Source organism: Microdochium trichocladiopsis (genome assembly GCF_020744255.1).
Source record: "Microdochium trichocladiopsis strain MPI-CAGE-CH-0230 chromosome Unknown B0I36scaffold_1, whole genome shotgun sequence".
In the NCBI taxonomy this organism is placed as follows: domain Eukaryota; kingdom Fungi; phylum Ascomycota; class Sordariomycetes; order Xylariales; family Microdochiaceae; genus Microdochium; species Microdochium trichocladiopsis.
Window position 1 is genome coordinate 353,830 of NW_025763544.1, and position 23,784 is coordinate 377,613.

General features: G+C 55.0%; 8 protein-coding genes across 8 annotated transcripts; 6 read left to right on the forward strand and 2 right to left on the reverse strand.

The window, feature by feature from the left end:
• Positions 1-3,340: 3,340 nt before the first annotated feature.
• Positions 3,341-5,077, reverse strand: B0I36DRAFT_235590 (cytochrome P450; the record flags this gene model as incomplete). Its single annotated transcript, XM_046149407.1, has 4 exons — positions 3,341-3,787; positions 3,845-4,078; positions 4,155-4,224; positions 4,284-5,077. 4 exons carry the CDS (start codon positions 5,075-5,077, stop codon positions 3,341-3,343), a joined length of 1,545 nt encoding a protein of 514 aa, XP_046017726.1.
• Positions 5,078-7,003: 1,926 nt separating this feature from the next.
• B0I36DRAFT_390284 (uncharacterized protein) lies at positions 7,004-7,462 on the forward strand (the record flags this gene model as incomplete). The annotated part of the gene is made up of 1 exon (XM_046161387.1): positions 7,004-7,462. The coding sequence occupies one exon, from the start codon at positions 7,004-7,006 to the stop codon at positions 7,310-7,312; it is 309 nt and encodes a 102-aa protein (XP_046017727.1). The 3' UTR covers positions 7,313-7,462.
• A 1,774-nt stretch (positions 7,463-9,236) lies between these two features.
• Positions 9,237-9,611, forward strand: B0I36DRAFT_357073 (uncharacterized protein; the record flags this gene model as incomplete). Its single annotated transcript, XM_046157741.1, has 1 exon — positions 9,237-9,611. The coding sequence occupies one exon, from the start codon at positions 9,237-9,239 to the stop codon at positions 9,609-9,611; it is 375 nt and encodes a 124-aa protein (XP_046017728.1).
• A 1,564-nt stretch (positions 9,612-11,175) lies between these two features.
• Positions 11,176-13,280, forward strand: B0I36DRAFT_235472 (serine/threonine protein kinase, AGC family; the record flags this gene model as incomplete). Its single annotated transcript, XM_046149399.1, has 4 exons — positions 11,176-11,813; positions 11,882-12,382; positions 12,439-12,912; positions 12,977-13,280. The coding sequence occupies 4 exons, from the start codon at positions 11,176-11,178 to the stop codon at positions 13,278-13,280; spliced, it is 1,917 nt and encodes a 638-aa protein (XP_046017729.1).
• Positions 13,281-13,935: 655 nt separating this feature from the next.
• Positions 13,936-14,667, forward strand: B0I36DRAFT_357075 (splicing factor 3A subunit 2; the record flags this gene model as incomplete). Its single annotated transcript, XM_046157742.1, has 1 exon — positions 13,936-14,667. One exon carries the CDS (start codon positions 13,936-13,938, stop codon positions 14,665-14,667), a length of 732 nt encoding a protein of 243 aa, XP_046017730.1.
• A 598-nt stretch (positions 14,668-15,265) lies between these two features.
• Positions 15,266-16,672, forward strand: B0I36DRAFT_378821 (acyltransferase 3; the record flags this gene model as incomplete). The annotated part of the gene is made up of 1 exon (XM_046160733.1): positions 15,266-16,672. The coding sequence occupies one exon, from the start codon at positions 15,266-15,268 to the stop codon at positions 16,592-16,594; it is 1,329 nt and encodes a 442-aa protein (XP_046017731.1). The 3' UTR covers positions 16,595-16,672.
• A 125-nt stretch (positions 16,673-16,797) lies between these two features.
• B0I36DRAFT_378822 (acyl-CoA N-acyltransferase) lies at positions 16,798-18,859 on the reverse strand (the record flags this gene model as incomplete). Its single annotated transcript, XM_046160734.1, has 2 exons — positions 16,798-17,595; positions 18,761-18,859. The coding sequence occupies 2 exons, from the start codon at positions 18,857-18,859 to the stop codon at positions 16,798-16,800; spliced, it is 897 nt and encodes a 298-aa protein (XP_046017732.1).
• Positions 18,860-19,741: 882 nt separating this feature from the next.
• Positions 19,742-20,649, forward strand: B0I36DRAFT_1084 (uncharacterized protein). Its single transcript, XM_046147842.1, has one exon. It carries the CDS (start codon positions 19,847-19,849, stop codon positions 20,540-20,542), a length of 696 nt encoding a protein of 231 aa, XP_046017733.1. The 5' UTR covers positions 19,742-19,846; the 3' UTR covers positions 20,543-20,649.
• The last annotated feature ends 3,135 nt before the right edge of the window (positions 20,650-23,784 follow it).

The window sequence follows — 23,784 nt, forward strand, 5'->3', positions numbered from 1 at the left end:
TCCGTCGAATCCCTCTTGCCGCACTGCATTCGCCGTCCGTGGCGGCGGTGCTCCCGCGCCTGCCTGTAGGTACTTTGTGGCCCGGCAAGAGGCGGAATCAAGTCCCTTCTGCGGCGGACGGCTGGAATCGGGCATCCAAAACTGCACGGCAAAGACAATCACTTGCACCAATCGAGCATCGCGCCTCTCCCAACCGAGACTTGGCCCTTACACTTCTCAAAAGTTGAAGGTTCATTTTTTTTTTCCATTTTTTGAAACCAGCAGGCAGGAGGTGCTCGGCCGGGATGCCCGGTAAAAGGCACATCGTGACAGAACGCCCGCTTGGCTGTGGCCAGCCTCTCTCTCTCTCGCTCTCTTTCTCTCTCACGCACAGCGTCCAGGCAATCGTGCAGCAATGTAAGAAGGCGGCTTGCGGTGATGACCGCCATCCCCGCGCTGGGGTTGACTCACTTGCGTGAGATGGTGTGCCAACCGGCTGACTGTGCTCTTGCTGCCCATGCATTACGTGTGTATGCAACGGGGTTAAATTTGTCTGCCTGATGGGACAGAGTTCATGGCCACTGAGCTCAGCCGACGCTCAACTAATGGGTTGCTGAATCTGACTCCACCTGTTGCTTGCTGTCTTGCCGCCGCCGCCGCTACCCCCCCCCCTTTGCAATCTGGACTACCTAGTAACACATCCTGGTGACCTACTGGATGCGGAGGTGTCGTGCGTCGCTCAGTCCCATCAAAAGTGAGCCACCACTACACACTGCGATACCCTGCCTTGTCTGGTTGCCTGTTCGCGACACCGGGGATTCCAGCAGGCTGCCGCTTGAGGAATCTTCATTGATATGACATGACCTCAGCGAGGCGGTTGACAAAAAAAGCCGGACACCATAGTAACAGGGGTCCGCGTGAGCGTCCGGTTTATTCTGTCACCCGCCTCGCTCAGCTCGGTACGCGGCCCATGATGAAGATGTCCAGCCAGCCAGCCAGCCAGAGAGTTTGCTTGGAATGATTAACTAGAGCAATGCGGGCGGCTGTCTCACACAATCCTCCGGCCTTGGACGGCATCCTAAGGACACCCAGGAGGGGTTGCCTGGAGTGCGGGCTTTGTTCCAGAGTTTTTATTTCCCCGTTATCCATAGAGATGTGGCTCAATTAGACTGGCCACACAGCCTTGATTGACGTCTAAACGGCCGAACGGTGCGCTTGGAGAGCTATGAATTGGCTGCCTGGGTAAGACCGTGGGGTGTTTCTTCGAGGTGCAGTGTCGTGCCTGACAAAGAACTGAAGCACGATTTCGGCCCACCCGAGATACAACGGGGCCAGGTGATCATATCGTGCGCGTGCGAATACGTAAGATAATATCGTTTCTGCTCATTGTCGTGGGCCGTGGCTTTTGGTATCAGCAGTCCGTAGTTTCGCGCACGATGCGTCTGCTCTGCAAGGAAAACAAATCGCTGTTCGTACCAGTGACTACACACATCGCTTGCCATTCGCATGATGGTTCATGAATCTGTGAAATTGCCGTCAAATTGCCGCTTTCTACCTGATTACCAGTGGCGCAGACCGCCCTGCTGTACTGGGCCGGATGTGAGAAGGGAACGCCGCGTGCGTGTGGTCATTGCAAAATTGGCAAGGCACATGCTGCTCTCGTCTCGGATGGTGCATCCTCGCCGTATTCTGTGTAACCTGTGACTTTGGTCTTCACGTGAGCCTTGGGCTAGACAACTGGTTTCACCCAGTCGAGATCGTTGATTGTAGTCCAAAGCCTGTCATGATCTCGGCAGCTAGCTCCTGCTTTTGTCCGGGAGGCGCGTACTCCAGCGATATGAATTCACAGCAACGAGAGTTTCCAAAACCCGAGTATGTCGTAAGCAACCACAGGTAGAACATGGACTGTTCTCCCTGGTGTTTCGAAGTCTTTTCTTGTTCGCAGGTGGGGGTATCCCCAGCCAGACAGACGATGTGTACATGCCCTGCCGACAGTGAGCCAGACCCAGATTCATCAATGGCCACCAAATGACGAACGTCACCCCCATATCGAGAGACAAGATGCGAAATGCAAAACAGGCAAGGCAGAACAAGGCAAGAGGAAACACCCATTCTCTGCTTCCAAATTAATTTTCTTCTTCTTCCTCCTCCTCCTACTCTTCTTCTTCTTCTTCCTCCATGCCCAGCTCGAAGTGCGCTCCGCGCCTCATCAGGAGAACCCATTGCGTCCGTCTTGAATTAAGTCAGGACACACATGATGATTAAAATGCCTCCTCTCTCTCGCCATTGTAGTCTGCGTTGTATTATGCGCTTTGGTCCCCGTCTAAAAAAGGCCGCCAACGCTCATCTAGATTCCGCTGGCTCAGCAAAGAGTAAAGTAACACAAATATAAGTAAAGACACAATCGAATTTCTTTTTTGAACTCAAGCCGCATATTCTGAATAGTATCCTCTTTGAGCAACCCAGTGCAGATGTGTAAACCGCCCTCAACAAGGCGACGACGGGGCAATTTGTGTAACTCCCATTTTCCCTCTCTTTTAGGAGCAGATATTTTTATGCGGGCACTCCTTCAATGACTAACTCCTCATTGCAGGAGACGATAACAGAAAAATAGGGCGCTCCCTAGAGTCAAAATCAAAATCAAAAGAAAGGGGAAAAAGGGGGGGTGGGGTGAAATTGGGGAATAATCAAAGCAACCGACCAAAGTACATCAGGGACAGACGACCATACCCCAGACGCTGAACGCGGAGCCTCTGGACGGATCTCGCGTACCTAATAGATCTAGCTGGCAAACGAGGACGGACGAGCCAGAGATGACATAAAAACACTGGTTTCTTAATGGTCAGGAGACGGAAACTTTCAGACGACGGCACGATATCACACTTTGTGTTTTTTTCTTCTCACAACATGGGAACATTTACCCGTAGACTGTCACTGGTGAAGATCGATCACATATAGTGGCACTCGCGACGGCAGCGTTACTATAAGGTTATGTTGGGATGCATAGACCCAGGAAACAAAGCAAAGGAGGGCATGCTGGAGGAAAAGGATATTATTATGGCTCTAAAAGTTACTTGCACATGCATCAGTCAACCGTGATGAATTAAAGCAGATATGCGCGAGAAGAACGGCACATCTTTATGTATGTTCAAATATGAAAGACCAATATGCACACAGGCACTAAAAAGTGCGGATCTGGGAAGGCCCTGACTCCTCCGGGAGTGTTATAGCCTGCTGTGTAATACCGCTGCTGGGACTGAGGCCATCATTGAAGATACAAACGCCGTGCAATCTGTGCGAAATCGCCTCACTTCGCCCACCCTCCAATATACCCAGGAAACAAGCAGATCGTCCGTCCCAATCACTGCGGCATCCTCTCGTCCGTGCTCACGCGCAAGTAAAAGTCATCAATCATGAAGCTTGAGTAGCCTCTGCAGTGCCAGGGCTTCTCCGGGTTTGCAACCTGAAAGTCAAATGTGCGGAGCAGCTCGACGAAGACCTTGTTGAGCTCGAGCCAGGCCAGAGTCTTGCCGGGGCATAGCCAGCGACCATGGCCAAATGCTAGGTCGACCTGTTTGACCAGGCGGGCTTTGGTAGCCTCGTCGCAGTCAATGAATCGCTCGGGCCGGAAAACGTCGGCGTCGGAGCCAAAGACTTCCTTGTCACGAACCATGCTCCACAGGTTGACGAAGATATCGGTGCCGCCAGGAACGAACTTGCCGCAGATGGTGTCGCCACCCGGCGGCACCTGCTTGGGAAAGCCAGTGATGGCGGGAGGAACCATGCGGATGCCTTCGTAGATGACAGCCTAGAGGTATGTTAGTACAGCCGTGGGGACGAGAAGCGCTGTCAATCGTAGTCATACCTGGAGATACGGCAGATTCCTAGCCTCGTTCTGGGTAATGGGGCTGGAAATCCGACCCTCTCGGATACCCTGCGCGATTTCTTCCTTGAGCTTTCCGTGGACGCGAGCACTTGAGAGTATGTAGAGCATAATGCTGCGGATGGCTGTCGTGGATGTCTCAGACCCGGCCGGTACCTGAATAGCCAGTTCCAGTTCGCACTCTCTCTGAGTAAGGCCGTTCTTCATCCATTCGTCCTATTCAGGGGCCGATACAAGTTAGATACCAAAAATTTCCAAACTCATAGCAGAGGTTAGACGACCGGCCACTTACCAGCATGTCACCATGTTGCTTGTCCTTGTAGTCGCCAGCGAATCTTTCTGCAACTGTCTGTTTCACAATGCTGTTCAAAGTCCTGGTCAATGCCTGTCAGCTTCCGATGGTTGAGTCACCTCGACTTACCCTAGATACTTGCCCATGCCATTGGCGTCTGTGGGCTTCGGGCCAGCAAGCTTGAGGAAGAACTGAGACGCAAAGAAGTCGCGAAGTGCCGGAATCATCATAAAGGCGTGCAGAAAAGGCACAAATGTGTCGGCGATGCCAATAAAGTCAAAGTTGTCCTTTTCGTGCTTGAGATCGCCCCAAGGCTTGCCAGAACCGGCCACAGTGACAAGGTCAACCTGGAAGAAGCGGATGAGCAGGGCGAAGTCGAGTTGTTTGTCCTTGTCGGCGTAGTTCGTCTTTATCACGTTGACAAGCTCGGCAATCATGGTGTTGACGTCCTCCTCGAGGTCGGTGCGGCCCTTGCCGTAGTAGCCAGACATGAGTTTGGCCTTGCGCTTGTCGTGGAGTGCCGTGTCGGGCTCGGAGAGCACGCTGTGGCCATAGGGGTCGAACTGGATGCTGCCATACCAGGCACCGCGGGGATACTCGGAGCGAACCGAGTTGATGTGCCAGAGTGTTTCCGAGTCGTAGACCATGAGCTCATTGGGACCGATGCGAACAATCTTGCCATACTTTTCCTGCTCTGCTGCCAGCTTGTGGTGCATCTCACCCGTCGTCATCTTGCGATAGCCCCACAGGTACGAGAAGGATGCGAAGCGCGGGCCGGGAAAGTGTCGTAGACGCCACCATGATCGGAATGTCTTGAGAAACTGCCACCCGATCCAGGTGGAACCCAGAGCGGCAGCGATGGTGGCGGGACGGGCGTCCCAGAGGACCGACAGGTAATCGCGTACGGAGTCTAGTGCCTCCATCTTGGGACGGTCGGTGTAGTTGGCGAGAGGCCAGACCGCAGCCTAGTGACAAACAACCCAGGGCCGGATGATTTTGTTGTTGTGTTTGCTGAAGGGAGAGGAGAGGAGAAGGCACGCGGCAGGCGGGCCCGGGCCTGATGAGAAGATGAGACTGGAGAATCGATATCGGACTCGGGAGAAGTCGAGGACCCTGCCGGGAGAGTGGACCGTCCCTGGTGACAGGCAGGCGGGCAGGTGAGAGACAAGGTCGTCACCGAATGCAGACGAAGGAAGAGGCTAGGCTGCCCGACCCCGGTTCGTCGATGTTCCCTGCCGGCTACTTACACATGTACGCAGGGAGGAGTAGAGTTGGCCTAGTGCGATCTGGACTAAGTTTGGTCCCCTGCTGGGGATGCATGGGCAGCATCTTGGAACGGGGAGGGCTGAGGGCTGGTTCGCGAGTGACTCCAAAGTTGAGCACGTGTGTGGCTCTCCCCATCCGCCTTGCTTGCTCGTTGCCGAACCAGGCCATTGTGATTGGGCGGTGATGTGATGTGCTCGAGGATCGTGCCTGCCATGGCCACCTTGGCTCGAAGCATCTGGGCCGTTCGTGTCTTTGAACAGGGCGGGCCCGATGTTAATGTTAGCGGCGGGCAGCAGACGGTTGACGGAGCTAGGCTGCTCCCGTGCCCTAAGTACCATAGCGTCCGTTGCAGGTTGGCTCTTGCCTGCCGGGACGAGTCTCCCGGCAACTCAACTCTGCTTCCAGCATGCCAGGAGCTTTAATGAGGAAACTGGCCCCAGCTCGGCCGGGGGCCCGTCGGCAGGCATTGCTCTGCCTGGGGGGGCCCGGCGCTTTGGTCCGCCTGCAGGCGCTGCTGTCTGCTGCACTGCACGTGTCGAGTGCGTGGTCCAACTCTTTTCCCACGAACCGGGCTCCTGGTGCCAGTTTCTCGCAGCTTGGGCCCCGGAATCTGCCACTATTAACTTTCCGCTCAACCATCGCCATGCCTTACCTGTCCAGCCGGGGTCATGCTCTGGCCAAGAGACTTACCCGCCACGCCGTGCCTCATCAGTGAAGCACGTCCCGAGCTGGTCTTCAAGATCTACTCATGCCGCCTTGAGGGCTATTGCAAGTCCATGAGCGCATTCGGGCAGGAGAGCTTGCACTATTGGACCCCAATGGGGGCTGCAGCTGGCTGCAGAGGTGCAAGCCAATTATGCACGAGCAACCAGATACGACACCCTGCAAACCGACACGACTTGCGATTGGCCAGGCTCACATTTGCACGCTGCAATCTCCGCATGGTGGCGGGGAGGCGGTCCTCAACAGCGAATTGGCTTTCGCCCCTTTGTCAACCCAAAGCCATGATTGTGGTCTTGGTTGCTCCTCGTGCATGCGACCCGACGATTACAAACCCTCCAACATCGAGTCATGCCTGTCTCGGCGCCATGGTTGCACGGTAGCGCCCATGAGGCCATGTCTCACTTTTCTGGCAACGCCCCCTGCGCGAGCCGCATAAGATCATGCCTCGGAGACTCAAAGAAAAACAGGCGTTGTCTTCCACGCGTGTCTCACCCAGCGCCATGCCAGTGCCGTGCATGTGACCTCCGAGAGTCACAGCGCTTCTTCCTCCAGACACAACGGTGCGAGTTTTGGGGAGTGCCAGGCCTGAGCCAACCCGGGATGGTCTTCCCGGAGTCACTCCCAAATCATGACGGCCGCTTCCCGTGCCGCTATCAAGGCCGGACTGCCGATCGCTTGGCATGGAAATCTTTGACCGGGTTCCTGGGCTCTGGCTCCCATGCGAATCGCATCTCGTTCTCTTCCCCTAATCCCCTATTGATTCCCTATTAGGTGCTGTCTTGCCAGGATCATCCCGGCTCTCTGAGCCAAACACGTCCCCGCCTGCAATATCAGAGTCGGGAACCGGGACTACCCGCGCCATGACCCCCGTTCGTGGCTTGGGCTGCCGATACTTAACAGAGGCATCCAGACAACGCAGAACCCCCGAAACCCACGACTCGACATTGCAGAACGATCATGCTTCTATTGTTTCTGGTGGTGGTGGTGGTGCTGCCGCCACCCGTGTGGAATCACACGAGGCGCCGCGTCTGCAGCTGTGCCGTTGCAGCATGCGGTTTTACGGTGACAGCTGCAGATACACCCACTGGGCCGGGACTAACGCTCGTCGTGGTGGCCCGCGAACCTGCAGAGACGTGCCCTTCGGCGAATCTCAGCAAGGCGATAAATAACTTGTGACCCGTTGGGACGGAAAAGTCCCCGGCAGCACTTTGCTTTTTCCGGGCAACGAGCTCCATACCCAGCTTGGCAATGCGAGATGCATACGCTCTGACGGCATCAGCTGGGCACACTTGCTGCTACCCGGCCGAGTCCTTGAAAATATCAATGCTAGCTAGAGTGGATAGGTTGGGTCGTTTTGCCTGTAGTGTGCCTGTTTGGGAGTCAGGGTCCTGCAGCCAAGCAGTCAAGTTTGTGGTTTATATGCCCCACAAGCTTGTGGTAGGGTTGGTGCATTTCGACGGACTTGAGAACGAGACAGATCTGCTTGGGAGCCGACTACAAGCTTTACAATCTTCCAACGAGCATTTAAGTAGCTTATTTTGAGGCATGGGCTCAATATCGGGCCGCTGGTCGCGATTCCGGAACATTGCCAGTCATGGAGAACGCACAAGAGTTGGGCAGGGACCTCGTTGCAGCTGGAGACGAGCATTCGATCCGTTGGTCGCCCGGGGCATGTGTTCAATATTATCCGACAATCGCACAGTCTGGACAATGCTGATCCAGGAAGTTTTGTTTTCATCCGGATATGCATCATCACAAGAGCTCGGCTTCACGGAAGCGGGTTTCCTCGCGAGCCTTGTAAGCCGTACATAGCTGCGAGGCGTCTGAGCGAGGCAAATTGTCTTGGCGTGGGACATTTTGTACTATCATATTGATGAACGGATGAGGGTTTGGCCACAGGTACCACAGCCTCAGCAAACATGACAGTGCTGTGACCGCGGAGGCTGGACTAGAGGTGCATCCAGACGCGGGAAGTGCCGAAAGGTGTTGTGTTTACATGATCGATCTGTCCATGATAGCTATACCTCAAATTATTCCATATTTGAGGATACCTAAGCAATAGACGAGTCCACAAAGTGATTTGCATCGAAGGTCTGGTGGTGAAAAAATCCCTGATCCATTAATTCCAGAGAGCATCTCATATTTATCACGGTGGTCCTGAATCTCGATCTGGAATGGCGCCGTGGTTGGCTAGTCATATATGACGAGGTAGTTGTCCTGCAATCTCAAAAACGTTGATCCTAACCACAATCTACTCTAGTGAACATGATAGCTGACGGTCGCCAGAGGAACAATAGCTACAGTGAATGAATTTAAGACGTTCCATGGTGCCACTCTTTGATAAAATCCTGGCAGCCGCGTGTTCCATCATATCCTTAATTAGCATGCTCAAGCACTTTCGGAGACTACAGCTCCGGAGGTCTGTTGGCACGCGGCACAAGCTGAGGGCCATCTCCAAAAATCATGCAGGCAAGAGAATCCTCCAAGAATATAGCATTCCAAGGAACTGCCCGTTTCGGAAAAACTTCCACGACTAGACTTTCCTCATCTGCGCTCATCTTCAAAGTCGGAGTTCCCGAAGGATCTGCCCAACAATACTGGCCACTTACAGCGACGAGACCGCATTTAATGCAGACTTGAGCCCTGTTCAATCCCAGTCTTTGACTGCCCACGTTCGGTACCGAGCTGCGAGGTTCTGCAAGCCTCCCTTTCTGCAACGTTGTACGAACAACGAGTATGCAGGGCAACGGACGGCGATTTCAGACCTTTCTCGGCAATAGTTCTCTCCAGCCTCGGTCTGGCTGCAGATCTGAGTCCTTCCATTGGCTCTAGCATACTGGAGCCCCCTTGCGGGTAAATATTCTTCGACAGGAACAGGGTGGCGGCTCGGAGGAAAGGGGTGCGGGATACTCTTCCAGATTCAGCTATAAAACTCCTTGATTGAGCTCGCATGTTGCAACTCTTGCAGGTGAGCATCTCTAACCCGCCCTTCTTGTAGAGAGGGAATAACCGCATTAGCCAACTTTAGTGCTGTCATCAACCTGTGGACGAATTCCAGTCAATCACACTCGAGCCTTCCGAAGTCAGACCAAGATGCGCTCCATCATCTCCGCCATCACCACGGCCCTCGCGCTAGCATCCTCGTCGCTCGGCCAGGGCGTTCCCGACGAGCCCATCTCCTTCTACGCGCGGCTGTACCACAACTCTTCGACCTGCGCCACCGTCACTGGCGGTCGCACATCAGCATACCTCGGCAGCATGGGCAGCTGTGTCAACATCAGCGTCAACGGGGGAGGGTCCGCCGAGATCATCGTCGGCGAGGTGACCAAGTACTTCTTGGCGGGCTGGACGGGCAGGGACTGCACCGGCCAGGTTGTGCTGGTCGAGAGCAACGTCCGGTCGTGTATTGACTTTGGCGGAGTGGATATCCAGAGCTGGTCGAACGATATGAAGCCTTTTGGTAAATGAGGGCCTCAGAACTATGAGGGAGAGAGACGACAGAAGTGGCGCTTAATACGATCTCCCGGCGAGACGGCTGATGGCCTCGGCCGGCTTCGTCAAGAAAGCAGGGCTCAGGTGCTTCGTACTCTAGGAGAAGGGATGTAAAATACCAATTAGCGCATCCCGGGGACAAGTTAAGGGAGCGAACAGAGTGGTATACAATGCATCTTTGTTAAGGAACATCTTCATGGACATTCGAGCATGTAGCATCCCGTTGACGGATCACAGTGTCAAATACTGGTTATACATACCTACCGCGATATTGGACAGAGTCTCGACAGAAGAGAAAATACATAACCAGAACGCTTTTCTCTAATTGAACATGACGATTGGGCTGGTATCAGCCACCTGTATCTAAGTCAAACCACAGTGATAGTGACCTTGGTTGTCAGAAGCGCGTGCACGCGTGTGTCATTAGTGGAAAATCCACAGACGCACACCTCCTTTTCTCATGACATGTTTTGTCTCTGTCAGTGGAATTTGGGTGACGCAATGGGACATACCGTCTGCTACTACAGCTGACTGCATGCTCTGCCCATTTGCGCTTGGTGAGAGATACCTGGTATTGCTAGGTCTAGGAGCGCTGCTCTTGGTTCTGAGCATCATCTCAATTCTCGCTGGGCGACAGCCATGTGCCCACGCAACATCTGTGCGCGTCGGTGTAGACAGACCATGGCAAACTGTTGGAGGATTCCAACAATTGAGACAATAGCCTTGTGCTTGTCCATTGTCCCGGTCGAATAAAGCGGGGTCTGGGGGTTTGCGACTGGGGCTCCAAGGTTTCAGGCACGTCGAAGCTCAGTTGCACCTCTGAACGTGAGTCCTAATTACCCGCAGCAACTTGTTGAACTCTGCCCTGGCCTCGAAGTATGGCCGACGTCCGTTTGGCCACGCCGATTGGAGGCCTGGTCGCCAAGTGTGCGGAACAAGAAAGCATGACCTGCACCGGTTCACGCATAATGCAAGCTCAGAGTTCAGCCCAGTAATCGGGGTCCTCATGGGCAGGCCCCGCATATCACGTCGTCTCTCGGCCAGGAACAAGCCACGAAGCAGAGGGCGCAACTCCCTCCGGGCCTCCCTGCAGAGGATGGACCTTCCATGCGCGATGCCTGGGGCCCTCGTGGGAAACGCACAAAGGGTCCCGACGCAGACGCCAGGTTGCAGAGGTCAGGCTGTGTCCGGACAACAAAGTCCCCTGAGCCCCTGGGTCTGTCTGGGTGTCAGTGCTCGAGGCGGACGGCGCTAGATGCCCGTAGCTGCGACGCTTGCCGGGGCAGCTGCGACCAGCGGCGGCGGACCAATCCGCCCCCTCCTGCCGCCGCCCCCTCCATGCCACCCGCCGCGACCCGCTTGCATCCCCTTTTCCCAGCAAGCAAGCGGCCACCACCACACACCACCACCGCCTCGAGCCATCGACACCCCGTTCAAGGCCTGGCGTGCATCTCACTTCACCACTGTTCTTGCCGCTTCCCTACTCCATCATTGCACGCTGCTTCTGGCGACAGCTTCGCCCGACGGCCTCTCGCCCGCCATGGACCCCCGCGACCCCAACAACCGCCTCTACCTCAACGTCGACAAGTCCCAGCAGCAGCGCTTCTCCCCCTCGGACCGCGCCTATCCCACCACCCCTTCGACTTTCCCCCAGCTCGTGCCCCAGAACCTCAGCCAGCAGATGGGCCAGCAGTCTGGCCAGAACTACAACAGCCAGTACCAGGGCCAGGGCCAGGGCAACTACTTTCCTCAGCAGTCCCAGTACTCGCAGTCGCAGTACCAGCAGCAAGCTCCCAACGACTATCTTGCCGCCCAAAGTGCCTACCCGAGATCCGGCACCCCCACCGATCCCAATGGCGGCCTTGCACACCAGTTCTCCCACCAGAACCTAGGTGGAGGTGCTGCCCGCGGAGGCCAGCAAGGCTATGCTCCTCGTGGACCTGCCACTTCCCAGCGGCCTCGCACTTCAGGCTCGTCGGGCCATCAGTCTGGCGGCAGCTACCAGCAGCACCCTCCGATGCCCTCGTCCAGCCCGCGCCCGGCCGAGTTCCAGGCCGCCCCTGAACGGACACCGGAAAAGTACGGCACCAATGCCAACAACAACCAGAAGAAGTGCTCGCAGCTTGCTGCCGACTTCTTCAAGGATAGTGTCAAGCGGGCCCGTGAGCGCAATCTGAGGTATGGCGCCACAACACACTCTGATGTCGTTATTGAGCTCAAGGCTAATTCCCGTTTCTCGCGAACAGACAGAACGAGATCGAACAGAAGCTCGCCGACCCCTCCCAGTCGAGTTCCAGGCGCGAGCAGCTATGGCAGAATGGAGGCAAGAAAGAGGCCCGATATTTGCGCTTCCTGAGAACAAAGGACAAGCCTGACAACTACACAACCATCAAGATCATTGGCAAGGGTGCCTTCGGAGAGGTCAAGCTCGTCCAGAAGAAATCGGATGGCATTGTCTATGCCATGAAGTCCCTGATTAAGACGGAAATGTTCAAGAAAGACCAGTTGGCCCACGTGCGTGCCGAACGAGATATCCTGGCCGAGTCGGACAGCCCATGGGTGGTGAAGCTCTTCACGACATTTCAGGACGCCAACTTCCTGTACATGTTGATGGAATTCTTGCCCGGTGGTGATTTGATGACCATGCTCATCAAGTACGAGATCTTTTCTGAGGACATTACGAGATTTTACATCGCGGAGATTGTGTTGGCTATAGAAGCAGTGCACAAGTTGGGCTTCATTCACCGGTTGGTGGCGATCTAAGACCTTCTTTGGGAAGTTCAACCACTAACAAATTTGACAGCGACATCAAACCTGACAATATTCTCTTGGATCGGGGCGGCCACGTCAAGCTGACAGATTTCGGCTTGTCCACCGGCTTCCACAAGCTCCACGATAACAACTACTATCAGCAGCTCCTCCAGGGCAAATCAAACAGACCAAGAGATCGCAACTCGATTGCCATCGACCAAATCAACCTGACTGTCAGCAACCGAGCGCAAATTAACGATTGGAGAAAGTCTCGCCGAGTCATGGCATACTCGACAGTAGGCACACCAGACTACATCGCGCCAGAGATCTTCACTGGCCATGGATACAGCTTTGACTGTGATTGGTGGTCATTGGGAACGATCATGTTCGAGTGCTTGGTTGGCTGGCCTCCGTTCTGTGCCGAGGACAGCCACGATACGTACAGAAAGATTGTCAACTGGAGGCAGTCGCTTTACTTCCCCGACGACATCACCCTTGGTGCGGAGGCTGAGCATCTCATTCGCAAGTAAGTTTGCCCCGCTAGTCCCGTGTGGCGTATTCTCAGTGCCGTGTGCTAATCCCCTGACCAGCCTGATCTGCAACACGGAAGTACGACTTGGCCGTGGTGGTGCGCACGAGATCAAGAGCCACGCGTTCTTCCGCGGAGTTGACTTTGACAGCCTGCGTCGCATCCGTGCTCCTTTCGAGCCCAGATTGACGTCTGCCATTGATACGACATACTTCCCCACGGATGAGATTGACCAGACCGACAACGCTACTGTGCTGGCTGCGCAAAACCTTGCCGCTGGCCGGACGGACAACGACGAGGCGCCCGAGATGAGTTTGCCATTCATTGGATACACTTTCAAGCGGTTCGACAACAACTTCCGATAAGTGCTTCCATTCCAAGGAGGCAGCATCTGAGTGCATATGAGCAAGCCCAAGCGAGCAGTGAAGCAGGCCGACTGGGATACTCATCACAAGCGATCATTTAGCTGGCAGTTATGTCCCAAGACTTTGGTAGATAGATGCTAGACACTTCTACACCACTATAAAGAGTCTGCATGCGGACGAATTGTAGAATCTCTCAGCGCATGCTGCGCAGAAGTGCTTTGATATTGATGAGCCGAATATTTCATCTCCTAATTTCATGAAAGTTGGTTGATTCCGACAGTGCGAAGTGTAAATACATTAATCGACACTGTAGACAAGGGTGCTATCTTATCGTGCGGCTGCGCGAGAGCGCGCAGATGTGCATGCGCCTGCAATTCGCCCGAGCTTCTGCGCAGGCAACCTTCGCAACACATTCACCTCTAGCACTTTGTTTCTTCGTCACACAACTCACCATTCGCCGCAGCCAGCCATTCGATAGGACGAAAAACAATCATCACACAATAAAACAGCGTCATTTTCACATCAGCGAATCTCCTCAAAGGCGACACTGTTGCCCGACTTGCCAAAAGGCAGCCTGTCATCGACACGAGCCGCCCATCGGGATCGTCGTCGGCGCCGTTGAAAGCAGCAAACGACCAACAGAACTTCCGACACGATGGACTACCAGAACCGCGCGGGCTCCAAGTTTGGCGGCGGCGGCGTGGCGTCGTTCAGCGCGACCAACGCGGACCGGCGGGAGCGGCTGCGCAAGCTGGCGCTCGAGACGATCGACCTGGACAAGGACCCGTACTTTTTCCGCAACCACATCGGCTCGTTCGAGTGCCGGCTGTGCCTGACGGTGCACCAGAACGACGGCTCGTACCTCGCGCACACGCAGGGCAAGAAGCACCAGCAGAACCTCGCGCGGCGCGCGGCGCGCGAGGAGAAGGAGGGAAAAGGCAGGCAGATCGACCCGAACACGGGCCTGCCCGTGGGCGTCGTGGGCGCCGGGTTCGGCAGCCTGGTCAAGCGGAACGTGGTCAAGATCGGCCGGCCGGGCTACAAGATCACGAAAGTGAGGGACCCGCTGAGCCGGCAGCAGGGCCTGCTGTTCCAGCTGCAGTTCCCGGAGATTGGGCAGGGGGTCACGCCCAAGGTGCGGTTCATGAGCGCGTTTGAGCAGCGCGTGGACGACCCGCCGGACAAGAACTTCCAGTACATGCTGGTCGCCGCGGAGCCGTACGAGACGTGCGGGTTCAAGCTGCAGGCGAGGGAGATTGACCGGTCCGAGGACAAGTACTGGACGTGGTGGGACGCGGATCTCAAGGAGTTCTGGGTGCAGGTCATGTTCCTGACTGAGCGCGAGGAGCGGTACGTCGGTGTGCCAGGGTTGCCTGGACGGAGGTGAAAGCAAGAGTACGCTAGTCAGACTTCATAAAGGGCAAAAGGGAGAGAAAGAGCCACGAGGCATGTGGAAATATACCCAACCATCCTGTTTTGTTGTGCGAAGAACCTCCATGGCGAGAACCTGATGCTCAACTCTGTTTCTGTCTTGAGGTGCCAAAATGAAAAGAGTCGAGTCGTTGACTCTGATTCCGAGGGTCGGGATGATTTTGCAGCAGCGCTACTGAAGGCAGGCACACAGTCAATCAGGAACTGCTTGGATTGGGTGCTCCAGCGTGCTTCTCCGCAGACGACGCCCTTTGCTTGACAGATGTTCATCACTACACACGCAGAGCTTATACATTTGCAGGCCAAAAGATCAACACTTGGCGGGGTACTGCACCCTATCTCTTTCCTGCTGCCTGTCAGCCTTTGCTCATTTGAGCGCCGTGTTAGCGTTGAACGCAACTTTAGAGCTCGGAGTAGTAGTTGCATGCGTGTAAGTAGTCCGATGTCGAGCTCCGACAACACTTGCTCATTTAAGAACCTGGTTTCCACAATCCTGTCCGACCTGCAGCTGTAAGAGTGAAACACAAGCATCCTTCAACAAAGCCTAGTTTGCAATGGTGACAACGACGTCCACAATCTCGTTTCGGCGCCATGACCTCGACAACCTGCGCACCTCGCTGACGGGGCTCGTCATCCTGCACCACACGTCCATCAGCTTTGGCGGGCTCGGGTCATGGCCGTTCCAGTCCGTCAGCGTGCCCGGCGTGGTCCCCACCGTGGCGGCATTCAACGCCTTCAACCAGTCCTTCTTCATGGGCTTGTTCTTCTGGATCTCCGGCCGCGTGTCGGCACAGTCTCTCTCGCGGTCGTCCTCGCGCGGGGCGTTCATAAGGTCGAAGATCCGCAGGCTCGTGCTGCCGGCGGCCGTCTACACGGTCCTCGTGAACCCAGTCGTTGCGGTGCTTGGGCTGCCCAGTTGGGACAGGAGAATAGTGCAGAAGACTCTCTGGGCCTCTGTCAGTGGTATCAGAGGTGCCCGTGGGCCGGTGTGGTACCTTGCGACGCTGGCCATGTTTGATATCATCACCGCCGTGCTCTACAAGATTCCCGCCGCCGCTTCACCCACGACAGTGTCAAAGTCGGAGAAGCAAACAGTCAGTACCGCCCCATCGTGGCTCAACTACAAGTCCGTCTCAACCTGGGGCTGGATCCCAGTCGGCCTGGCGTGCTTCGTCATCCGACTTTGGGAACCTCTGGGAGAAAGAACACCCGTAATCAGTGTCCAGCTGGGCTACACGAGCCAGTTCGTGTACGCCTACGTACTTGGCCACATGTCGCACTGGTCCAACGAGGAGCGCATGATCAGCCCGCTTGAGCAAAAAAAGAAGAACAAGAAGAAGCAGACAAGCACTAGCAACAAGGACAACAGAGATATAAACCCGTCACTGGCACTCGCGAGCGCCATATCGCTATCGGCCCTGGCTCTCATGCCCGTCCCTGCGCTCATAGCGACTGACACCTTCGACGCCAACGAGATCACCTCCCAGATGAGGGGCGGCTGGAACAGCTTTGCGTTTGGCTATGCCATGTGGAACGAGTTCTCCTTCGCACTGATGGGCCCGGCGCTGATGGCATATTTCCGCCGCTGGCACTCATCGGGCCCGAAGAACAGAGACGGCGGCGGCAAGCAAGGCGTTGTCAGTGCCAGGAATGCATACGCGGCGTTCCTGGTGCATGCACCTGTCGGCATAGCCATCTCGAGGGTGTTGGATACATGCCTGTGTTGGGGAGGTGCGCGACCGGCGTGGATGGACACGGCCGTGTGGACGGTGCTCGGTCCGCTCGTGATGACGGGCAGTGCTGGGCTCATGAGCGTCTATGGCTCTTTCCTCGTGGGCAGTAAACTGCTTGAGTGGGTTCCGGGGATGACGGCGATTCTGTGACCAGCTGCTCCCAGAGTACGCAAGACATGCTTTAGGAAGCCATATAAGTTTTACTTTGAAACAATGAGAATATTCATGGGCCAGGCTGCTGCTGAGCAGAGTGAGGCTTGCGAGAAAATAACATTCACAATGTAGGGACAACCATGTTGTCTAACACTCTGAGTTGCTGGAAGTCGCAGCTCCACCTTTGCAACTCCCTTGCATCAAGCGATGTCCTTGTTCTCCAAGACCATCGCCAATGTGTCGAGGTACTCTTCCTCCCCATCAACCTGCACTCGAAACTTGCCAACTTCCCGGAACCCAACGTTGCGATACAACAGCGAGCCCATTGGGCTCCCGAATACCGTCAGGTCCAGCCCTTCGCGCCTCGCCTTCTCCAGACCCCAGCGCACGAGCTGCTTCCCTATCCCGCGTCGATGATAGGCGGGGTGGCATGCCAAAATACTCAGGTACAAGTTCTTATCGCCGAACGGCTCTTCAAAAAAGCGATGTTTAGCCTTCAAGAATTCTTCCGTGTACTTGGCGACGCGGGCAGGGTTGGCATCTGGCCTCTCCTTCGAGGGTGCCTGTACACCCTTTGCCTGAATCGAAGAGTTTAATGCAGGAGAAAGGCGTCCCAGCGCGTTTTCGGTAGTCACTGAGCTTGGATCTCTGTCTGCTCGTTCATCCTGGGCAGCGACTCTTTGTGATGGTGGGAGCTCCCATATGCTGAATCCTACGATCCTTCTGTCGCCTTTCTCCACGGTTCCAAGACCTGCCGTCTCCCTTTCCTGCGCATCTGGCGTGTTGCCGAGGTCCGAACCTGGCACTTCGCAGACCATAACCACGTTGTTCGGTTCTGCCAACCACCCAGCATACCGGATGCGGGTGAACTTGGCGTAGTCCTCAGGAAATTCCTGCCAGCGCGGATACCGGTACGGGTTGACCGGGTCTGCGGGTAGCGCGGCGATGGCGACGGCGACGATGGCGTCCAAGTCTGAGTGGCCGGCCAGCCGGATCGTCTGTTGATCTCTCGCTGTAGACAACGCCATGATTGATGATTGATTTGCGGTTCCACTTGGGGAAAAAAAAAAAAAAAAAAAAGAGGTCTCTGGCCCGTGGCCGTTTTTGATGTCGCCGTGTAACAGGACGGCTTCGGCCTCGCGATGCAGGTCCACGAGATTTACTGGGTGTCCTCTGGGGCTCCGCTCTGGTGAGACGAGTGATGGATCGCAGACCCTGAGTTTGGGCTTACTGACCCGCTCTCTCTTATCCACCAACTTGCCTGATGTGGTGAAATGCAGCCTCGTAAGGATGAAGTAGTTCCACATCAACACGGACCAGGGTAAGAAAGGTCGGCTTCGGCTTCACAGCTGACATCCACCATCATTGCAGCGTTTTGGACGTCACTGCCGAGACACAGGTTTACCAAACAGCCTGCCAAATGAAGGTTGCAGAATATTAATGAAATGACAGGAGCGAGAGCGCCCGGAGTGAATGGAGAGCAGTCTACTTTGATAGAACTTGACGATGTATTATTTGTTTCGTAGGTTTACCTGCCAACACTACTCAGCCACTCATGTTCACATTTGCCGGGTTGGACATCCTGTCCTGGATCCAAGGAGTCGTACGAATGGTTTGGACTCTCATCTTTCCATTGGAATGAGGGTGTTATCGCAACAATACTGCCTGCATCGCTGGATCATCGAATGCGATAGCTTGAAGTGGCCTTGCCACTTTCAAAGACTACACGGTGATCTGGTACAAGTCTTTTAAATAAATCATGCCTGATACCCAGCAATGATCTGTCCGCAAGGTTAGAACAAATATTTCAGTGGGTTTTTTTCCTGTTGTTTACGGTAAGGTCTAGTCAAACGTGACCTAAAGTGGGTGTGTTGCGAAAACCATCAGGCAGCTTTTGCTCGAGTTCGAAGTCATTAATGACGGAGGCTGTGATAAGTCCAGGTTTTCGCTGACGTCTGTAAGGATATCTACAGCATACGTGGGACTAGAACCTCACTCCACGAAATAACAAAGAGATATTAAACACGGCACAGGCATTAACTCCGCGCAAGAAGCAAGGTATCCTGCGACGATCACCGTTCATGGCGATTCGGCAACAAGTGAAATACAGCAGGGAGTGATCTTTCCCGTGCTGACATACTTGCAGAATCCGCAACCACGAACGTCGGTGTTCAGAGATTCCGTGATTGACGATGAGAGGTAGAATACCTGTTCCACCCAAAGACAATCATACTCCTGGCAAAAGGTCATACTGCCAAACATGCTTTGTAGCCGGCATCACGAAGCCAGATCATCCTTTGTCGATATTCTGGCTAGAATAAAGACGCCGTTCGACCATCCCAAGCTTCAACTGATGATTGTTGCGATCAATCTCCATGGCAGAGGCTGTACTTGAGCGGCGAATAGGTTCCCCATATTTGCGTATTGGAGGGTATCCTGAGAATCGTCGCTGTTGAGGTGCAGTTGACTTTTCGATTGGGAGCAGTTCTTTGTTTTAGAAAAGGGCTCTCACGTTCTGTTCTTCTCCTCCATCAATTAGCCCTGAGTTCTCATGAGAAGTGCGGGTAAGGAAGCTACACGTCGTTTGCCACTGTTGTTCTATCTTTACAACAGCCATTTACGATTCCACCCTGACCGACGACCTGAAGTAGCTTCTATGCTCAACTACAAAGTCATAACGACGCTTGCAGATCTGAAGAACTCCTCAGTGCTTTGAACGTAGTTCCTTGTTGTAGCCTTGCGAGTCGAATTCTCCCAAGAACTACAGTCCCTTCCGAAGGAAAAATTTCTGCAGCCTTTTAAATCCAACTATTTCTGGATGTGCAAAATAGCTTCCAAGCATGCTCGGAATGATGACACCTCCTCCTTCTGACTAGCTTTACTTGCTGCTTCTTCAGTACGACCTCTTCAACTCTTCAACAGAGAAATGAGTACGAGTATCTCCAAGGAACTATAACCAACTGCGGAGCGTGAGCCCCGTGTTTCAGGAGCGACCCCCCAAAAGAGGAGAAAACACACCTCCGTACTGCAAAGAGTTGGGGATCTAACCACTCACAGTCGACTTTGGGGGATTTCAACCACTCACATAGCATCTACAGAGCAGACTTCAAACACTGGCTGCATATCTGAACAATCATGCACGAGAAAGGGGGTTGAGGGGTCTGTGAGGGCCTTGATTGTTATTGTCTATATAGGCTGGACTGCTTCCGGCTGTTTCAATGTAGAGGTTTCGAGCCTTCCTAGAGGTAAATGGTACCATCTGCACGCAAACCGTCGACTTCGCTGAACGAAAGGCAGCCTGACGGACACCAAGGAAACGTTATGAACATGGAGTTTCAACAAAGCAGTACCACGAGGGTATCAGAAAGTTTGATAGGAAGTTTGGGGCAGTTCACGACAGTGCAGACAACGGCAACGCAAGTGAAGGATTTCACCTCTTCGGCTGGCCCCGGCTCACTCGGATTACACTCTGGCCACTCGCATCCTGGGAGGTCCCGGGTCTCCCATCTCGGGGTCAGGTCAGGGACCGCTTCGGCAAGGGTTTTTCGCCCAACTCCAGAGCAGCCTCGCCGCCCTCGACAGCAAGGGAATCACAAATCACGAGGAAATCCACCGCCCAAAATCAAGGAAGGATCCCAGTTGCGAAGCAGGAACACCGTAGCGACCCTCGGCAGGTACAGGACGCCACCAGCAGCAGCAAGAGTTTTGAGTTCCGAGTGTCTGCAGGGCAGATCATCGTGGCGATCAGGTGGTACACCTCGACGCAGGGACTTTCCTTGGTCTCAATGGACTATTGAGATGATTGCATCCTCATGGGGGTGGTGGTTTGAGAAGAGCAGCAGCAACTGCAGCAACAGCGGCGAGGCGCGCGAGAGAACTTCACATGCTCTCGAGCCCACCGCCCGAGCTCACGATCTAGACTCGCCGCGCCACAAGGCCATGTAGCCATCGCCACCGCACGGTTGTTGTCCACAAGCGGCAGGAGGCATCTTTCTCCAAATACAGGGCCATCTCAAGGCCTGTCGGACAAGGAGGGCCACGACAAAGCTGATCTAGACCATTACAAACAGGGACCATGGCGGAAAGCCCAGCCACCAGCACGACAAGAGCGGCGGCAAGACGGGCAAAAATAGGCCAGAGGCCGCCACGGAAAGCACTCTACCGAGTGTAGCGCCCATGCCACCTAGCCAGCCCAAGCCGCTGACATGAGGAGATCGTGAACGGCAAGTCGGGCAGCTGCGGTAATACAGAGCAAAGGCGAACCCTGGCTCCCTGGTAAGCGGAGGAAGAAATTAGCGACCCCACGTTGCATCTGGTCTTTCTCCTGCCGCGTCTAGCCCAACTCAGGCTGCTGTTCCGAGGCATGCTGCTGTACATGGTCCCAAAACGGACAGCGAGGTTCTTGTGGCTGAAAGCACGATCACGAGCTTGGGCCTAGGTCAAGTCCAGCCAAAAGATCAGCATTTCAAGATTTCTTCCCCCCGCAGAGTCATCGCCCACGTGGATGCGAGCCAAGATTGACAAGATCGACCCATCCTCCACTACTAGGCGCCCATTAGGGCGGGCAGGAACCGACGAGGATTGGATTGAAGCTCCTCGCGAGGTGGTCCCCCAGACTATCGACACCGAACCCCGTGAGTAATATGACTGCAACACCGGCTGTACTTTGAACAAAGGACGTGGCCAAGTGCGGGGGAGGCCAAAATTTGCCGAGTGGTAAGCCACCTAGAAGAAGACTAACCGCACCAGGAGCAAGCAACTGTCAGCACCACGGTAGCATTCTCCTCGACGCTTGGCCTAGTTGACTTTGGAGCTGGGACTTTGGTTGTCTATCGTCAATAATTCCCATGTGACAGAAACCGCTTTACCTTTACACGCGTCACTTCAGTCTCAAGCAGCTTTTCATCCGCCCAACTTGACTGAAAGGACAATCTTGACGCTGCTCACTGAGCATGGCCTCGTGCGCCTTGATTGATCTCTCAAGCAGAAACAATGCAGGAACCACTTCGTCTTGGTCTGTTTAGCACATGACAAGGCCGGGAGCGAAGCATCAAAGAAAACACACCTGATCTCGGTGACTCAGGTGCGGCGGAAATGCGGTGCAGCAAACGCTGCCAATATCTTCAGCCGATATTATCGCCGTCGGTGCTGCTTTTACCCCCGCAACCTGGGGCATGCAGGGTTGCGAATCTCTCAAATTCGCGCATGCCCCGTATTACTCGAGGCTTCTGGCTGCACCAAATTGATCCCTGCAAACGGATGCCCAACGAAAAGCCCGTTGCTCGCTGAATCGCGATGCTCCAGTGTCCCATGGTCCCCCTCCATAACTCGTGGCGCCGACTGACCAGCAGCTCGGCTTGCTGTCGATCACCGCGGGGATATTGTCAATTTGGGGCCTAGCTGTCCCCCCAAAAAGTGAGGAACATCATCAGCCTTGCATGCAAGGTGCTGTCCGTAGAAGCACCAAAAGTCAGCACACCCACCTCGAGCCAGTCCCGTCACCGTCCCGCCCACCACGCTCGCAGGCGGGTTACCGTTGCAGACTAGTGTCGAGGGAAGCAGCGCCGAGCACATGCTAGTCTATTTTGCTTGCTGTTACATGCCGAGTTTAGCTTGCATCTTTTCAACGAAGGGAGGGCCATGCAGGATGCAGGACAAGCCAAAGTTACGTGCCCAGGCGGCGAGATCTTTGCCTGCCCCGCGGCAAAGACCTTCCAATGAGGCAGGCTGTATACAAATATCAAGATAGTCCGCCAAGAAAAAAGATTCCGCCCAGCGCATAGCAAGCGCAGCCGACGCAGAGAGTTCCCTCCACGAGGCGCTGTGCGCCTGTCGTGAGGCTTCCCCACAAATGAAGAAGCACAGACCATGCCCCAGAAACAGGACCGCCGTTGGGATTGTTCCTCGGTACCCCATACCTTGGCGGACCGCCAAGCGATGCGGGGGAGGAGACTGCCCAGGCGGCGGCCCCCCGTTGTGGCCCCACTGCCGCCCTTCCACGGGGGCCTGATTAGCACCAGAGCCAAGTCTTCCCTCTGCCGGTCCAGTGACGACACTGTCAGCTTGAAGGGGGGCCTTTTTGACAGGACTAATGGGGAATACAAAGGCCAAGCATTCAGCTTGGCGCGGGTCATGGGTTATGGTGGTGGTGCACCAGAGGGCAAGATGCTTGCGTGTGGATCCCTGGCGAGCCAAAGGGCTGAAAGGGCACCGGCCTCCCAGACGAACGGACCTTCACAGATTGGAGTTGTGCATGAGGAGAATCTGCATTATGCCGTGCACTGAGCCTGCAAGCAAGCACTGGCCCAGTGCACGCTCTTTCCAAGGGGAATGTCCAGAAAGGTGGCTGGAGCTCCAAGGACGGCACATGCGAACTCACGTGCCAGGCTAAGGCGTTCTGTCAGGCACGAGCCACACTAGTTATCCAGTCGACTACTGCAAGGGCGCCGGGCCTAGCGCTGGGAGACCAAGAAAGCCACGGAAAGCGGTCTAGCTCGAGCGAGAAAGGGGGGGAGGGGTGGAAGAGGATCGACAAGCGACACGAAAAGGTGGCTTCTGCGCGCGGCGCTAGGTATTTGGTACCAACCAAGGCCAACCAGTGAGGCTTGTCGCTGGGCAAGCTCTCCGCTCGCTGCTTTTCCAAGATGGGTGCGTACAGCTCAATCCGCGCCCATGGGAAGGACACCGATTGCGCTACGTCCTGCATCAACAAGCTCCCTCCGCACAGACACTAGCCTAGCTATTCTGAGCCAATGACGTCGCATTCCTCCTCAGTCTCTAGATCTTGGAGATTGGACCTCTGGTCCTTATAATCAAATTAGACTTTTTGTCTTCCCTCCAGAACGAGAACAAAGACATTGAAACGCAGCTAGCCCCCGGGGAAGCATCCCGATTTTCCCCTTTGCGCAATAAACCGCAGAAATGGGCTGGTCACACAACGACATGGCGGGACCGAATAGGTCGATAGGGATCTGTCATATATTGGACCCACCCCGGCCGCCAACAGAGGGAAGAAGCACGCACGGGAAGAACCTCCACTTCCCTCCCCCCCAGGATCTTGTGCTTGTGGGGTCGTGGTCCCGCGCCGCCGATATTTTACCAGCCAGGGCTTAGACTGACTGGGTCGAACCGAGAGCCCTGCCAAGATTAGGGCGGGCATGGGGCTAAAGGCGGCAAGACGTTTTTTC